The sequence below is a fragment of the Bos javanicus genome, chromosome 16 (assembly GCF_032452875.1).
Source record: "Bos javanicus breed banteng chromosome 16, ARS-OSU_banteng_1.0, whole genome shotgun sequence".
Lineage (NCBI taxonomy): Eukaryota > Metazoa > Chordata > Mammalia > Artiodactyla > Bovidae > Bos > Bos javanicus.
In genome coordinates, this window is record NC_083883.1 from 35,608,621 (window position 1) to 35,627,716 (window position 19,096).

At 42.3% G+C, this 19,096-nt stretch overlaps 1 protein-coding gene across 1 annotated transcript; it reads right to left on the minus strand.

Moving 5' to 3' along the window:
- Window positions 1–3,850: 3,850 nt before the first annotated feature.
- Window positions 3,851–5,742, minus strand: BECN2 (beclin 2). Its single transcript, XM_061381832.1, has one exon. It carries the CDS (start codon window positions 5,611–5,613, stop codon window positions 4,318–4,320), a length of 1,296 nt encoding a protein of 431 aa, XP_061237816.1. The 5' UTR covers window positions 5,614–5,742; the 3' UTR covers window positions 3,851–4,317.
- Between the last annotated feature and the right edge of the window lie 13,354 nt (window positions 5,743–19,096).

The following is a 19,096-nucleotide window of genomic DNA, read 5'->3' on the forward strand; positions in this document are numbered from 1 at the left end:
ATCATCTTGGGGGCTTGTCCAGGATCTTCAGGACAAGGTAAGAACACTCAGAGCTCTAACCTCTCTGCCTTCTCAGAATACACATTTTCTGCTTTGCTTTACTAACTCTACAGTGTGTTTGTGTGAATGAATGACATGCCCTGAGTGAAGCAAGCGACAGGCCCTGCTTTGCGGTTTCTAGGTGCCTTGTAATGGCTGAAGGCACTCCCAAACAGGGGAGCCCAGTCAGGGGTTTATAGAGACCCGCCAATGCCAAGAGACACCCAAGGTCCTTGTGAGGGGAGTGACCAAAAATGGGGAAAGCGTGAGGACTGAACTTTCCTTTCTGGGTCACCTTTTCCTGGTCTCTTTGACCATTTCGTAATGGTGTGGGGAATTAGAACTACTAACCTATCTGTCAGATTGTAGACTTTCAAGGGACTTGTGATCCATGCTGTTTACTCGAATAAAACTCTGCTATACACACACACACACACCCTCAACATTCAGAGAACTAAGATCATGTCATCCCGTCCCATACCTTCATGACAAATAGAAGGGGAAACAATGGAAACAATGAGAGACTTTATTTTGGGGAGCTCCAAAATCACTGTAGATGGTGACTGCAGCCATGAAATTAAAAGACACTTGCTCCTTGGAAGAAAAGCTATGACAAGCCTAGACAGCATATTAAAAAGCAGAGACATTACTTTGCCAACAAAAGTCTGTCTACTCAAAGCTATGGTTTTTCCAGTAGTCATGTATGGATGTGAGAGTTGGACTATAAAGAAAGCTGACCACCAAAGAACTGATGCTTTTCAACTGTGATGTTGAAGACTCTTGAGAGTCTCTTGGACTGCAAGGAGATCAAACCAGTCCATCCTAAAGGAAATCAGTCCTGAATATTCACTGGAAGGACTGATGCTGAAGCTGAAACTCCAATACTTTGGCCACCTGATGTGAAGAACTGACTCATTGGAAAAAACCCTCATGATGGGAAAAATTGAAGGCAGGAGGGGAAGGGGACAACAGAGGATGAGATGACTGGATGGCATCACCAACTTGATGGACATGAGTTTGAAAAAACTCCAGGAGTTGGTGACGGACTGGGAAGCCTGGCGTGCTGCAGTCCATGGGGTTGCAAAGAGTCAGACACGACTGAGTGACTGAACTGAGCTTGCTTTTTCAAGCCAGGATCTAATCAAAATGATTGCTGCCCTCCAGCCAAAGACTGGGAACCTATGTGAACAAATTTGGATTGATCAGTTCTCTGCAAGGAGGGAAAGATGCCACAGGGAAAGAATGAAGGTGGCATCTCGATGAAGTGTGGATTCTTGGGATTTTGCCTGGACTTGTCAAAAGCAAGGACAATTCTACAATTATCTTGATTTTTTACGTGAAAGCAAAAGAAACAGCAGGAAAGGGGAATGTTTGGCCATTTTTGTGGTTTGGAAATGTTCTTGTTTTTGTCTCTTAGACAGCACTACAGACTAGACCTGTTCTTGTCTTGCTCCATCATAGTCACAGAGTGAGGGGATTCTTTTGTTCTGTAAAGTTATTTATGTTATCTAGGAGAACTCCAGCTGTTAAAGTCAGGCCAGCTCAGTGACAGCAGTCAGGGGCTCCTTTTTTCATCTCAGGGTTCTCATTATATTCAGTTACGTCTCATTTCTTTCTTTTAATACACACCTCCTACTTAAAAAAAAAATGTCTACTTCTTAAAACCTAGGCCACATGGAGCCACATTTCTAGACTAATCTGATTATTTCTTCAAGACGGCATTTAACTTGTTCCAGTAAATAGGTCTGAAGGCTGGAAAGTGAAAGTGAAAGAGTTAGTCGCTCAGTCACGAATGACTCTTTGCAACCCCATGTCCAGGATACTGGAGTGAGTAGTCATTTCCTTCTCCAGGGGATCTTCCTGACCCAGGGACCAAACCCAGGTCTCCTGCATTGCAGGTGGACTCTTTACCATCTGAGCCACCAGGGAAGCTTAATCTCCTAGGAGTTTTCTATTACTTTTGCATGCTAAGTTGCTTCAATCCTGTCCAACTCTGTGTGACCCTATGGACAGAAGCCCAGCAGGCTCCTCTGTCTATGAGATTTCCTAGGCAAGAACACCAGAGTGGGTTGCCATGCCATCCTCCAGGGGGTCTTCCCAACTCAAGGATCGAACCTGTGCATCTTACATCTACCTGCATCGGCAGGTAGTTTCTTTACTACTGGCACCACCTGGGAAGCCCCCTAATTACATCTGTGTGTGTATTAGTCACTCAGTTGTGTCTGACTCTTTGCAAGTCCATGAACTATAGCCTGCCAGGCTCCTCTGTACATGGAGTTCTCTAGGCAAGAGTACTGGCGTGGGTTGCCAAGCCCTTCTCCAGGGGATCTTCCTGACCCAGGGATAAACCTGGGTCTCCCGCACTGCAGGCAGATTCTTTACCATTTGAGCTACCCAGGAAGCCTTGAGTCCATGACAAACTAGTCAACTCCCTGTTATTATTTTCCACAGTGATTTCTACTGACAGATGTTCAATATATATGAGGGTCTTTCTAGGCATCATCTGGACCACTAAGCTAAAGTAGCTATCAGGGATTTCCTGGTGGCTCAGTGGTAAAGAATGTGCCTGCCGGTGCAGGGGATGCAGGTTCCGTCCTTGATCCTGATTTCACATGCCAAAGAACAACTAAGACTGTGTGCACCACAGCTACTAAGGCCCACGCATCCAGGGGAAGCCACCACAATGAGAAGCCCGCACACTGCAACTAGAGTGTAGCCCTCGCTCACTGCAATTAGAGACAGCCCGGGCACAGCAACAAAGACCCAGCACACCAAAAATAAATTTCAGAAAACATACAGGGAAGAGCATGGGCCAAAGGCAGAAGGAGAGTGGAGTTAGCATATTTGGGAACAGAAAGGAACTGGGAGAAATATGAGGTGAGCCTAGAGAGGTAGGAAGGACAGATTACCCAGGCTAAAAGTCACGGTAAGAATTTGGGACTTTCTTCTAAGAGCAATGGAGAATCGAGTAAATGACATGACACAATAGGCTTTTTTGAAATTTTTGTGTTTTGTTAAAAAAAAAAAAAACTTGGCATCAATGAATGCATATTGCAGCTGCATGCAGGCTCTTAGTTCCCTAACCTGGGATTGAACCTGTGCCCATACAGGGGAAACACAGAGTTCTCACCACTGGATTACCAGGACAGTCCTACAATTTGCAGAATACTCTGACTTTTACAATCTTCAGTTCTCTGTGAGGGTTCGCTTTGTGACCCTTACCTGAGCATTGGCCAGTAGAAATGCTACCAGTCTTCTCTGGTCTCCATAGCCCCTCACCTAAGGTTTGTGTCAAAGACACTTCTCACTTTAAATCACAGAAGAAAGTGTAGAAGTTTATTTAAAGCTTTTCTGGGATGAAGAGGGTTTACTGTATCACAGCAGAAATGTAATTATCTTTTAATATTCACCTCCTGGCTTCAAAGTTCTATGGACAATGGCCCAAGTACTTTCCTCATAAAAAATTAAAGACCTCTCTTTTGAAGAAGGAAATGGCAACTCACTCCAGTATTCTTGCCTGGAAAATTCCATGGACAGAGGAACCTGGCGGGCTACAGTCCATGGGGTTGCAAAGAGTCAGCCACGATTGAGCACGTCCCCACCTCTCTCCTTAATATCCCATCCTCTCATCACCCCACCACCACCCATTTCAGTTTTTTCTGCAATCTTTATTCCATTTTAATGGAGAAATAGTCTTGTCATCTTGTGACTTAATCTTTGTCCTTTTGAATGTTTAGGAAAAATGGGAGAGAGGACAAACGTGCTGGGAAAGACAGCAATAACTTTGGGGTTGCTCGGGACAATAATTTTAAATTAGTGCCTGTGTGGCTATTCATTTTTAAAGTAAACATATAAGACTTCCCTGGTGGTGCAGGGGATAGGAATCTGCCTGCCAATGCAGTGGACATGGGTTCGATCCATAATCCAAGAAGATCCCACATGCCAAGGAGCAACTAAATCCTGTGGGCCACAGCTACCGAGCCTGTGCTCTAGGGCCCATGAGGCACAACTACCGAGCCTGAGAGCCACAGCTGATGAAGCCCACACACCTAGAACCTGTGCTCCACAACAGGGGAAGGAAGCCACCACAATCAGAAACCCGAGCACCGCAAGGAAGACCTGCTCCCTGCAACTAGAGAAAGCCCACGCGCAGCAACAAAGACCCAGCACAGCCAAAAACATATAAACACACATGCTTCAGTTTTAAATTTTATCTGATAACACTTTCACAAATAAAATATATTAATTCAAAACATAATCTCCCCCTTGTAGAATAAATTATTTTCGACCATACCTTAAGGAGACCCAAGTGAGACTACACTTAAAATTGATAAGCATGAGCTTGAGCGCCTTCGTCCAGTCCTCCTCCGTGTTCAAGTGGGTTCTGATGGAATAGAATCCACTGCTGCTTCCAGGGTCTTCCATCAGGCCTTTCTTCACATGAATCTTGTAGGGCAAACAGAGACCCGACTCACCGCTCTCAGCTGCTTCCTTGAACTGCTGCATGCAGTCCAGGAAAGCCATCATAGCCTGATCAAATTTGTTATGTAAGAAAACATTCTGCTTCCCACTAGAGAACAATGGCAACTCGGCACAATCATCTATTAAAGACCTCAGGTAGGAATGGTTTCCGCAGGGGATGAGATGGTACCTCTGAAACTCCAGTCCAATTGTATTGGCCAGGGCGAGGAGCAGCAAGGCTGTCTGTCCCCAGGCTGCACTGATCTCATTCCAGCACACAGGGACAGTGGGGAGGCGGCCCAGTCTGAAGTTATTGATGACGGTTAAGGGGCCGTCTTGCCAGATCTCGAAGGTGGCATTAAAGACGTCGGTTTTCTCCAACTGGTTGCACTGGAGCTGGGCGTACTGCAGTCGCATCTCCACACTGCTCAGCTCCTCATTTAGTTCTAATTGTTGCCATTTCAGTTGACTGTAGTCCTTCCAGTACTGCTTTTCCTGCTGCTCCAGCATCTTCGTCTCTGCCTGGGCTGCCTCAAGATCGGCTGCTACCCTTTCTTGGTTCTTTTCCACTTCTGCCACTTCCTGGAGTAGCCTCGCTTCCTCCAACTCCAGGCCCTTCAGCTTCTCCTGCAGCATCTCCCTGTCGTCCCCACTGACCCACTTCCTGGTCTCCAAACAGCGTTTGTAGTTCTGAACGTCAGATTCAGTGATGGCGAGTTCAACGTCCAGTACCTCTAAAAGATAGTCAGTACAGTCCACACACAGCGGGTGGTCCACCTCTGTTTCACCAGAGAGGATGTCAGAACTGTCCCTAATAGTCTTCTGGATGCTGTTGAGACTCCTCCAGGGCTCCAACCTCCCAAGCAGGGTGAAGCTGGAATAGTCCCAGGACATCCCACCACTGGAGGGGTGAGGAGTCCTGCAAAAGGCACCATCCTGTAGATTTTCAAAGTTTGCCTCCTCCTTGGAGGGAGGGCCTCCCTCCGGTGTTTCTCTTGTCTCTCCCTGAGCTGAGATGAGCATCGAAGCTCCAGGTTCCTGGGAGGGCTCCACAGAGTGATTCAGCTTCAGGGCCTGGCTGCAGCGCTGGCAAAGAAAGCAGAAGTGGGACATGGTGGAGGCCTTGACTCTCAACTTGACACTGCTTCCTCTGGGTCACCAGTTAGTTAACCACTTATACCTTTTAGAACTGCTTCTAAAATGCATATCTCATCTTGTTACTCTCCTTAAGACCTTACAATGGTACCCTCCTTAAATACTTATAGACCTCCCTTACCTCCTTATAGGCTTTCTTTCTAAAAAGAAAAGCCAATCATCTTACTCCACCCTTAGAAATAATAATCTTTCTAAAACTAAAATCTGGTCATGGGCACATCCCTCCTTAAAATGTTTAATGCCTTTATCTTACCTCAATATAAAGTCTAAACATCTTAACCTGACACCAAGGCCTCTCTCCATCTTTCCAACTTTTTCCCATTTCCTGCCACCCTCACTTTGGCTCCTGCATAATAACTGAATTTCAGCTCTTTCAACATTTCTTATTGTTCCCGCTGACTGGAACACTCTTCCTTCCCATCTGTACCTGGATAACTTCTACCCATCCTTTGGGTTAGATGTCATTTCTTCCAGAAAGCCTTCCCTGACTACAAAATTTGGGTTTTCTGTTCTGATGACACACTTCACATTCTTTATCTCATAGTAATGTAATGGGCATACATGAAAACTTTATTAATATTTGTTTAATTACCAAATCACATCAAATAAAGTAGCTTCAGTGGGGGGTGGGGGGGTTAGTCGCTAAGTCATGTCAGACTCTTGCAACCCCATGGACTGTAGTCTGCCAGGCTCCTTTGTCCATGGCAAGAATACTGGAGTGGGTTGCCATTTCCTTCTCCAGGGGATCTTCCCAACCCAGGTCTCCTGCACTGCAGGCAAAGTCTTTACCAACTGAGCTACAAGGGAAGCCCACACCTACTGAAGCCTGAGTACTCTAGAGCTCATGCTCTGCAACAAGAGAAGCCACTGCAATGAGAAGCCCACACATTGCAACTAAAGAAAGCCTGCATGCAGCAATGAAGACCCAGTGCAACCAAAAATAAATAAATAATTTTTTAAAAAGTTATTAGAAACTGGCTGAAAAGCACTTTTCTACTTGTTAGATGGGATGCTGCCTAATTTATGAATCATTTAATAAAGTCAATTAAAAAATAAGAAAATAGTGGGGCTTCCCTGGTGGTCCAGCAGTTAAGAATCCACCTGCCAATGCAGGGGACACTGGTTCAGCCCTTGGTTCATGAAGATCCCACATGATGTGGAACAACTAAGCCCCTTGGCCACAACTACTGAATCTGCCCTCTTGAGCCCACAAGCTACAACTATTGAAGTCTGTCTGCCCAGAGACTGTGCTCCACAACAAGAGAGCCTGCATAGCACAGCTAGAGAGTAGCCCCTACCCTCTGCAACTAGAGAAAGCCTGCATGCAGCAAGGAAGACCTAGCACAGCCAAAAATAAACAAACAAAAAATCATGTCAATGAAAAAAAAAAGAAAGCAAACTGGCTGGAAAGTTGTTCATTTTCCCGGAGACTTAAAATGTCCCAGGACTCTCAGATGGGCTCAAAATCCAAGGCCATCTCATTGTTAACTACAAAAAAAATATTCACAGCTCAGAAATACCACCCCAATATGCCTCTGTAATTGTGCACCCTCTTTGCTTAACACAGCTGTGAGTTAAGTGTTCTGTAAACCATTGAAAATTCCCATACCATCAATCCTGGAAGTGCTCAAAGGGACTGTAACCACACCATCTGCCACTCCTTACTCATTTCTAATACCATCATCAGGGAGGGGGAAATTTTCCCCTACCCCTCATGAGTACTTGTGTCTGGACTAATAATTAAATTACACAATATAGTTTAACAGGAGAAACAGATTTTAATTTGTGCACACACAGATCCACGGAAATGGGACCTAAGAAGTGGCCAAAGCAGACAGCTTTTAAACTTTTTAGACAAAGAAATAATACTTTTGTGAGGAATTGACAGGTATTGACAGGACAAAGAAACACGTTTTAGGTGCTCAGTTAGTGAAGACTCTAAACAGTTTTGACTAGTAAATTTTAAAAGTAGCAACGTTTGTTTACACAGGCATCTCAGCCCCATTTCCCTATGTCTGACAACAAAGGTATTTTACTTCCAGATGCAGGCAATCTTTACAGTGGCTTCTTGTTGCTCAGCACAGGCTCTAGGGCTTTGGGGCTCAGTAGTTGTGGAATGTAGGCGTAGTGGGATCTTCCCAGACCCAGGGGTCGAGTCTGTGTCCCCTGCATTGGCAGGCAGATTCTTAACCATTGGACCACCAGGGAAGTCCTCCATTCCTTTTAGTTGGGATTGCCAACTAGTTCTTGCACCCACCTCAAATTCCCTCCTTCCCGCAATAACAATACCACTGAAAAGTCATTTAAAGACCAGAATTTATTAAAATGTACAGACTTACATCCAAAAATAACAATGTGATATGGCCGTGCGACTATAGACTATTTTTCAGTTATTTGAATAGTTCAGGCTAAGTGTTGATGCTTGATGCACTGTTTCAATGGCAAAGATGTTGGTCAAATTTTGGCTCACATAGTCATTATGTCCCTAGCAAACAGAGCCTAGAGTGGCAGGATCCTATGTGGCCCCAGGGCTGTTGGAGTTATGGAGAGGGTGGAAAGTGGGGGTCTTCCCCAGTTAGTGTCAGGGCACAAGGTTAAGTGCGGTGCTGCAGGGGAGAGTGAAGCAAGTGGTTGGAGTGAGGAATTTGGGAGTAGATCTGGAAATGGTGAAACAGTTCTTGGACAATAAAACTGATGAAGGCAAAGGTATTTGGGTTCAGCATGGAGAGCAGCCAACCAATTTTAGGTCACAATTTTAGGCAGGCTACAGAGTTGGCTTTTCATTGACACATTTATTTATTGACTCCTACAGGCATTGGGAAAGAATGGAGGCTAACATGTAAGTAACTGTCATGTTTCCAGCTTAGTTCATAGATTGTATTGCTCCTGCTGCTGCTGCTGCTGCTAAGTCACTTCAGTCGTGTCTACAATAATACATTGTATTACTGTTGCTCAAATATTCATCCTCCCCTCCCTCCACATAGGAACTTATTTTGTACAATGGACTGTGGGCTGAAGCGACAGTGTGGTAGTACCAAGTCCAGGTTTTTGCTAGCTCTTTTCTGCTCCTGTCCTCCACCATGAGACAAGCATATCCCGTAAAGGAGCTGCTCCTTCAATCTTGGTCCCCAAATGAGAAGACATAGAAACCAACCATAACTCACCTGCAAAACTCTGAGAAATAAATGCTTGAGTTGTAAGCCATGAAAATTGGGGGATTATTATCACAGCAAAATATGACTAATAGACACAGTGTTAATCACTTAACATGTATTTTCTCATTTTAGTCCTTCAGAAACAGGCAACAAAGTCTCAGAAACGCAAATATCAGAATCCCGCAGATTCTGGGATTTAGGCCCAGGCATAAATGATATCAAAAGCCATGCTTTCCATGAAGACATAACAACCCTAGTCCTTGATGAGTAAAGCAATAGTCGACTTAGCATAGAACTGTGGTCTTAGAGAAAATGTTAACTGAATATGCCTCCAGTAGCCCTAAGTACCAAAGTGTCAGACTCTTCCACAGAAATGTTGTTGTTATTTAGTCACTAAGTAGAGTCCAACTCTTGCGACCCTATGGACTGTAGCCTGCCAGGCTCCTCTGTCCATGGAATTCTCCAGGCAAGAATACTGGAGTGGGTTACCACTTCCTTCTCCAGGGGATCTTCCCAATCCAGGGGTGGAATTCACGTCTTCTGCACTGGCAAGCATATTCTTTACCACTGAGCCACCTGGGAAAACTCTTCCATAGAATAGATGACCTAATATGAGTTCTATATTACCAAAGTAGTTTCAGACACTCAGATGCTAGCAACCCCTTTTTCCCCTTCTCCCTAAATGCCATACATAAATAATATAGTTAGGAATAGACCACAAACTGGCATCACGGGTAATAGATGGTCAGATTGCTTCCAATACCTTTAGAGAGAGTAAAAACAATGAGTCCTGCCTCATAGTCCCTACATTTTTCTGTCAGAAAGCTATGATTCATTTGTTTCATGAGTCATGCTGCAGGTGTTTGGTTGTGACTCTCAGGGATTAAAAATGATGCTCTGGTATGGAGAAGTATTTCAGGGCTTACCAGTGGAAAGCAGGAAAGAGGAAGCCATGGAATGGAAAGGCTGTTTGGAAATTGGCTGGGGAAGGACAGCAGGGCTTCATACAGTTAACCAGAAAATGTATTTCAAGTGTATTTTTTGAAGAGCCTGAGTAATTTTTCTGTTTTCCAAATGTATTGCCCCCAGGGTCAGACTGGCCCAAAGAGAAGTTGAACACGGCCCTGTGGTCTACTAAGAAACTCTTTGTTACTGTCTAGGGTTTAAAGGAAGGGCCAGCCTCCCTTGTCCTGTTGCTCTGATGTCTGGGAATTCACAGAGTCTGTGCCCGGGACAGAATCTCTTTGTTTTTTGTTGTTATTTATTATTGTTATCAAGTCATTTAATCCTGTCTGACTGTTTCTTGCCTGGCCTTTCTATGTAAGCTCTTCAGGTGGTCCTAGGTTAGAATACCACCACTCTTAGTGAGCTGTGGCTTAGCTGTTTATCCTGTGCCTTTTTCCATTAGAATTTGAACTCTGTCATACCAGGGAGTAAATCCAGCTTATTCATTGCTAAGGCCCTTTTGTTTGGTAGTTTATGAACTTGATAATTAGGGACTTAATGATTGATTGAGTGAATGAGTACATTTTTACATCAGGCCTGAAAAGCAAGTATAATTTTGCTATTAACTGATGAATTCTGTCCAGATTTTTTTTTAAATGTTGCCTTAATTTTATCACATAAATAATATGTGAAGACTTCCCGCTACAGAATATTCAAGTATTGAGGAAATGAAAGACAGAGGCAAAGTACCCCTTTCTTTGTCCTCTACATCTAGCCCCTTCCCTTCCCCCAAGTAACCATTTAAGAGTTTTTGTTCTCTTTTCTGTTAATGTGATAGTATAATTTATAATATGAAGTATGTATTTGATCTTGTTCCTGGCCTAGAGCTCCTAAAATCCATGCATGTATGTTTTTACTCTCCAAGTCATGTCCAACTCTGCAGTCTGTGAGGCTTCTCTGTGCATGGGATTTCCCAGGCAAGAATATCGGAGTGGGTTGCCATTTCCTTTTCCAGGGGATCTTCCCAATCCAAGCATTGACTCCTGTTTCTTGTATTGGCAACACAGATTCTTTTCCACTGAGCCACCAGAGGAACCCTCCTAAGACTCTTCAAAATTCCTAAGCATTCAGAGTGACAAAGCTGTCTTTCAGCTGTTCTGTTTTTTGTTTGGTTCTGTTAAGTGACTTTTAAGCCACATCAAAGGATGGGGGCTAGTTGCCAAGAGAACCAAGCAAGTGATTGGAAGGTTAAAACTTTCAGTCCCACCCCTGACCTCTGAGAAGGGGAGAGAGGCTGGAGGTTAACATCAATGTCTCATCATTATTTGATCATCAAGCCTCTGTAATGATGCTTCCATAAAAACCCAAAAGGATGGGATTCTGAGAGCTTCTAAGTTGGTGAAAAGGTGGAGATTCTGGAGATTGATGTTCTCAGAGAGGGCATGGAAGCTCCTCATCCTTTCCCTGTAGCTTGCCCTGTATGTCTCTTCCATCAGCCTATTCCTAAGTTATATCTTTTTATAACAAACCAGCAATCTAATAAGTAAAAAAAATTTCCTGTGTTCTGTCAGCCACTCTAGCAAGTTAACTGAACCAGAGAAACTGATCATGGGAACCTCTGACTTATATCCAGTTGGGTCAGAAGCAGAGCTAACCTGGACTTGGAATTGGCATCTGAAGTGGGAGAGAAAGGGCTTCCCCAGTGGCTCAGCAGTAAAGAATCTGCCTGCAACACAGGAGACCCAGGTTCCTTAGCTGGGTCAGAAGATCCCCTGGAGGAGGAAATGGCAACCCACCCCAGTGTTCTTGCTTAGACAATCCCAAGGACAAAGAACCCTGGAGGGTTACAGTCCGTGGGATTGCAAACAGTCAGACAGGACTGAAGTGACTGAGCATGCATGTGGGAGGGAGACGGACTTGTAAGACTGAGCCCATTACACATGGAATCTGAGGTTGTCTCCAGGCAGATAGTGTCATAACGGAGTTAAATTGTAGGACACTCAGCTGATGCCCAAGAATCTCTTTTTGGTGGTGAAAATCCACCACACATTGAAACTGAATGATCAGAAACATCACTAGCCTTCTCCTTTCAACACATTTTTACTTCTGTGCTCATAGAAGTATCCTTTAATGTGAGTTTTCTTTTTCTTCAAGGATGATAGAAACTTCCCTTTTCCTATATGCTGCTTATAACATGTAATTTGTTCCATTTCCCTATGGATGGAAAACTAGAAAATGGCAACCAAGCATTTGGGGCCCGTTTCTCTTTGATCTTTTGCAATTAGCTTTTGCTTTCATCCCAAAGCAGGATTTACCAAGATAGGCTGTTTCCCTTGATAATGTAAACTGATTTGCACGATCTATAGACAAGTTATTTTTATTCTATAAATAATTATTTTGCAATTTCTTCTTGTAACAGGGAAGAACTAATCTGACTCCATAGTGAATCTATTTTTTTTAAGCTCTAAATTTTATACTCTACAGCTAATTGCCTTGCTAATTCTGCACACAGGCACATTAATCATAAAAGGATTGTGACCTATAGCTTGAGGTATGAATTATTAGAAAGATAACTCTCCTTTGCTTAGTGATCACATATTTCATAAAGAGATAAGCTGTTGCAGGACAGGAAAGAACACTTGTCTTAGGACAGGAAATGACACTCGTTGAAGACTTACAGGAGCAACACGTCCGGGGCTACTATGAACAAATGCTGCAATACCAAAGAATTAACATGTCAGCTTCAAGGTCTGGCAGGCTCCGAGAACTCTGCAATAGCCCTTCACCTTTTGATCTTACTCTCTCTCATCTCCCCCTCTGTAGCACAGAAGAAGCTTGTTTTCAAACCCAAACGGAATGGTTCTTTAAGATGTTAGTCTGCCATCTTCTCAGTTTGCCCGTTTTCCAAATAAAATGCTACTCCTTGCCTCAGCACCTTGTTTCTCAAATTGCTGGCCTGTTGGGTGGCAAGAAATTTGAGCTCCAACTCGATAATATCATCATCAGAAACTCACTCTAAGGATTGTTAATCAAAAATGTCACACAGCATTTAACTCTTACTACAAGGGATTCATAGTAAATAAAAGCTTATCTAGTGCTTCTGTAGTTCCCATGTTTCATAAACACATTGACAAGTAGTTACAGGCCTCAGGCTTTCCCGACAGCTCAGTGGTAAAGAATCCTCCTGCAGTGCAGGAGACACAGGAGATGTGGGATCGATCCCTGGTTTGGGAAAACAGCAGCCCATTCCAGTATTCCTGCCTGGAGAATCTCAAGGACAGAAGAGCCTGGTGAACTGTAACATGGGGTCGCAAAGAGGTGGACACAATTGAGTGACTGACCACACACACACACACAGGGTCTTCAATCTGTCCAGCCAGTTTTCACACAATTCAATTGTGAAGCAGCAGGAGGAAGGTCTAGCTTTGTTAGAAGCCATATATGATGTCTTCCCAATCCTGGCTGCTTTTTCGTTCTGTAGACAGAGACCACCAAGCATGTGCAGACTCACTGCTTCTGCTATAGGCAGTGACCACTGGACTTGACAAATCCAACACAAGTCCACAGAGCACTGGGAGATGTAGTTTGGAGCTTTTGTGACACCCTCTGTCATTTCTTGAGATGTCTTTTGATTTAACGATAGTTTGAAAATCATATTCATCAAATACTTCTTTTACTGCTCTGATGTCCTGGCTAGCACCAGTTTTAGATCCCTTCCTATAAATTTGTTGGCTGGATTTCTGGGGGAGGGAAAGCATTATAAAAATATACATAATTATTCCTTGAGAGCTCTGTTCAAATACAGGATTAAAATTTTCAGTCACCTTGTCTTCTATGGATACTTAATTCCAGTACCTGGCATGTAGCAGGTTTTCCATTAAATAATAATTGAATAAATGAAGTGCTAAACCTGAAGGATTCAGATTTTCTGACCACATGATGGTATATTTTTCTACTTTTTATTAGTAGTTATTTTATTTAAAAAGTCTTTCCTTCTCCCCTCTAGTCACAGTAATGCAAAGTTACCACTATAAAAAGATTAAGGATATATTTCTCCTTTCTTATTAAAAAATTCTTCAAAAGTTTTTCTTTATTCAATAAAATTTACTGGAGCTGCTATATCTAAGGCCCCATGCTTAATTTTTTTTTAAAAAGAAACTCACACTATCAATACTTGTGATCTTTTTCAATTTAGTAGCTATATGATGTTTTTATGTTATGTTCTCCATGATTTTTAATATATTTATGTATATACACGTGTGTGGTAATTATATGTTGTATGTTCTAGGGTAAGTGTCTTAAAAGCTATGAATTTCTTTTGGAATGCTGTGTTACTAGTCTTTTCTGAAAGAGTTCATTAAGTTGCAGCATCGTTAAATATAGGGTACAGAGAATCCCTATAAATACATGTAAGAGTCAGATATTAATATCAGAATATATAATGAATTTCCACAAATCAATAGAAAAATAAGCAACCAATGGAAAAATGGGAGGAAGACAACTGTGATTCTTAACTCTGGCTGAACATTAGAATCACTGAGGACTTTTTAAAAAACAAAATGCCTCCCACTGACTAATGACTGAAGAAAAATGTACAATATAAGAGTTGTGCATTAAATTTTATATGGAGCAAAATGAGGACTATAGCCCAGAAGACAGCATTTCAGATCGCTCTGAAGAACTGCTCCAAAGAGGTTAGAAGCGGAGGTAGAGGGAAAATTATTTTTTCTCTCCTACACTAGATAATATCTTTATTATATACATTTATCATTTACATAATTCATTATATATAAACATTATTATATGTATATATAATAATTATGGGGCTTACCAGGTAGCGCAGTGGTAAAGAATCTGCCTGCCACTGAAGAAGATACAAGAGACATGGGTTCAGTCCCTGGGTTAGGAAGATCCCCTAGAGAAGGGAATTGCAACCCATTCCAATATTCTTGACTAGAGAATTCCATGGACAGAGGAGCCTGATGGGCTACAGTCTATGCAGTTACAAAGAGTCGGACATGATTGAGCATACACACACAAAAAAGAACTGAGTATCTATGATTTGTTGAGAACTTTTATCTACCTGAGTCTCATAATTCTATGAGGTAATGAAAATCATTAACCCCGTTTTACAGTTGAGGAAACTGAAGCCAGTGAACCTCAGTGACTTTGGCTGCCAGTATTCAGGCATGGCAGGTCACAAAAGTGGGAGACAGGAAAGAAATATTGTTTGAGGGATTTCCATGTCAGGTAATGGGGACTGTGGGGTGTAGTTTATTCAGATCAGCATCTCTACTGAAAGAGATGAAAGTACTGGAAGATATCTGAAAACTTCTTAAAGCATAGAAGAACTGAAATATAATGAGAAATGCAGCCCAAAATACAGGAGAAGGAAGAACAGGGAAGAGAGCAGGAATGCCACAGCTGACTTGTGCCCTTTGGGGCATTTGCTGGTCTGGATGAAAGCAGCTGCTAAATTGACATGTGGGGAGAGACTGACAGATAAAAGCCCAAGGCACCCTCCAGAGAAGAAAGACAAAAGATGTCTTCCTCAAAATCAGGCAAATCAGCAGAAATCCAGTGCCCTTCCCCATCTTTCTAGAGCTATGGGAAGAATTTTCTTGCTGGGAGAGATTGAATTTTCTTCTTGTTGCATGGGTAAAAAATGTGTCTCTGAGAGTTTATAAACCAAATGCCCATGTTTCCAGGGAATTGTATCTCATTCATATCAGCACCAAATGGTGAATTTAAGTGGTTGCAAACTGGTAATGCTTCAGAAATTTAGAAAATACAAATGTAAACTCTCAGTAAAGGAATGAGCCTATGTTTCTAGGAACATTAGTAACTATTCCAGGGCTTTGAGAAGCTTATCATCAAAGATAACTAAATTCATTTTGAATGGGAATCGGCTAAAACAGCAGATGACATAAACTGACCTCCAATGACTTTGAAAATTGAATAAGACACAAATTATTCTAAAGAATGATTATAGTATTTAAAATATGACTTACTAAACAGTATCTGTACAGTCAGCAAAAACAAGACCGGGAGTTGACTGTGGCTCAGATCATGAACTCCTTATTGCCAAATTCAGACTTAAATTGAAGAAAGTGGGGAAAACAACTAGACCATTCAGGTATGAACTAAATCAAATCCCTTATGATTATACAGTGGAAGTGAGAAATAGATTTAAGGGACTAGATCTGATAGAGTGCCTGATGAACTATGGACGGAGGTTCGTGACATTGTTCAGGAGACAGGAATCAAGACCACCCCCAAGAAAAAGAGTCTGAGGAGGCCTTACAAATAGCTGTGAAAAGAAGAGAAGTGAAAATCAAAGGAGAAAAGGAAAGATACAGACATCTGAATGCAGAGTTCCAAAGAATAGCAAGAAGAGATAAGAAAGCCTTCTTCAGCGATCAATGCAAAGAAATAGAGGAAAACAACAGAATGGGAAAGACTAGGGATCTCTTCAAGAAAATTAGAGATACCAAGGGAACATTTCATGCAAAGATGGGCACAATAAAGGACAGAAATGATATGGACCTAACAGAAGCAGAAGATATTAAGAAGAGGTGGCAAGAATACACAGAAGAACTGTACAAAAAAGATCTTCATGACCCAGATAATCACAATGGTGTGATCACTCATCTAGAGCCAGACATCCTGGAAAATGAAGTCAAGTGGGCCTTAGAAAGCATCACTATGAACAAAGCTAGTGGAGGTGAAGGAATTCCAGTTGAGCTATTTCAAATCCTGAAAGATGATGCTGTGAAAGTGTTGTTCTCAATATGCCAGCAAATTTGGAAAACTCAGCAGTGGCCACAGGACTGGAAAAGGTCAGTTTTCATTCCAATCCCAAAGAAGGGCAATGCCAAAGAATGCTCAAACTACCACACTATTGCACTCATCTCACACACTAGTAAAGAAATGCTCAAAATTCTCCAAGCTAGGCTTCAGCAATTCGTGAACTCTGAACTTCCAGACGTTCAAGCTGGATTTAGGAAAAGCAGAGGAACCAAGATCAAATTGCCAACATCTGCTGGATCATCGAAAAACCAAGAGAGTTCCAGAAAAACATATATTTCTGCTTTATTGACTATGCCAAAGCCTTTGACTGTGTGGATCACAATAAACTGTGGAAAATTCTGAAAGAGATGGGACTACCAGACCACCTGACCTGCCTCTTGAGAAACCTATATGCAGGTCAGGAAGCAACAGAACTGGACATAGAACAATAGACTGGTTCCAAATAGGAAAGGGAGTAATTCAAGACTGTATATTGTCACCCTGCTTATTTAACTTATATACAGAGTATATCATGAGAAACACTGGGCTGGATGAAGCACAAGCTGGACTCAAGATTGCCAGGAGAAATATCAATAACCTCAGATATGCAGACACCACCCTTATGGCAGAAAGTGAAGAAGAACTAAACAGCCTCTTGATGAAAGTGAAAGTGGAGAGTGAAAAAGTTAGCTTACAGCTCAACATTCAGAAAACTAAGATCATGGCATCTGGTCCCATCACTTCATGGCAAATAGATGGGGAAACAGTGGAAACAGTGTCAGACTTTATTTTTCTGGGCTCCAAAATCACTGCAGATGGTGACTGCAGCCATGAAATTAAAAGACTCTTACTCCTTGGAAAGGAAGTTATGACCAACCTAGACAGCATATTAAAAAGCAGAGACATTACTTTGCCAACAAAGGTCTATTTCATCAAGGCTATGGTTTTTCCAGTAGTCATGTATAGATGTGAGAGCTGAAGTATAAAGAAAGCCGAGCGCTAAAGAATTGTTGCTTTTGAACTGTGGTGTTGGTGAAGACTCTTGAGAGCCCCTCATATTGAAAGGAGATTAGTCCAGGGTGTTCATTGGAAGGACTGATGTTGAAGCTGAAACTCCAATACTTTGGCTACCTGATACAGAGTTGACTCATTGGAAAAGACCAGGATGCTGGGAAAGATTGAGGGCAGGAGGAGAAGGGAATGACAGAGGATGAGACGGTTGGATGGTATCACCAACTCAATGTACATGAGTTTGGGTAAACTCTGGGAGTTGGTGATGGACAAGGAGGCCTGGCGTGCTGCAGTTCATGGGGTCGCAAAGAGCTGGACATGACTGAATGACTGAACTGAACTGAACTGAACTGAAACAGTATCTGTGAGAAACAGAAAATTATAAATTGGATACTGGCATACTTGAAAAAAAAAGAAAAAGGAAGTTCTCCAAAGGAAAAAATTCAATAACTAAAATTCAAAATTAACATAATGGATGAGTTTGGGAACAAAAGAAATTTATAGAAGATAGGTCAGAAGGAACAATGCCACATAGACAAAAAGAAAATATGATAGCAAGTTTAAGAGATGTGAATAATAGAATAAATAGTCTCAGTTCAGTTCAGTCCCTCAGTCATGTCCGACTCTTCGCGACCCCATGGACTGCAGCCTACCAGGCTCCTCCGCTCATGGGATTTTCCTGGCAAGAGTACTGGAGTGGGGTGCCATCGCCTTCTCCATCAAGGAACACACCTCTAGTTAAAGTTGAGGTTATTAACTCTACAACAAAGGAGAACTCATAATATGAAGAACTAGAGGGCATTTCAGTTTTTGTTCAGTCACTCAGTTGTGTCCGACTCTTTGCAACTCCATGGACTGCAGCACATCAGGCTTCCCTGTCCTTCACCATCTCCCGGAACTTGCTCAAACTCATGTTCATGGAGTCAGTGATACCATCCAACCGTCTCATCCTCTGTTGTTCCCTTCTGCTCCTGCCTTCAATCCTTCCCAGCATCAGGGTCTTTTCGAATGAATTGGCTCTTCACATCAGGTGGCCAAAGTATTGAAGCTTCAGCTTCAGCATGAGTCCTTCCAATGAATATTCAGGACTGATTTCCTTTATGATTGACTGGATCTCCTTGCAGTCCAAAGGACTCTTAAGAGCATCAATTCCTTGATGCTCAGCCTTCTTTATGATCCAAGTCTCACACTCGTGCATGCCTACTGGAAAAACCATACCTTTGACTATAAGAGGGGTTATAAAGACTTAAGGATTTGGCTTGTGTAAGGAGTTGTTCTCACTTCCTCAGGCTGAAAGTTATCAAGTGATAGAAGAGTATTGTTAAGGAAGGTAGTATAGTTATTTATGTTTCCCAGGAAACCTTGTGATTTCAGCTGTAGACATGAGAAAGTCACCTCTACTATAATCCTGCCTTTGTCCCTCTCCTTAGTTAAGCCAGATCTACACCATATTCTCATTATAAACCCTGAGTTTTAATTTTTTTGTTTTTCTACAATCAATATGGTTGTTGAAAGGTAATTTTCCTTTAGCCTTACCTTTA

Excerpts from the sequence above, each read along its gene's own strand:
- BECN2 (XM_061381832.1), bottom strand. The coding sequence starts at position 5,613 with ATGTCCCACTTCTGCTTTCTTTGCCAGCGCTGCAGCCAGGCCCTGAAG.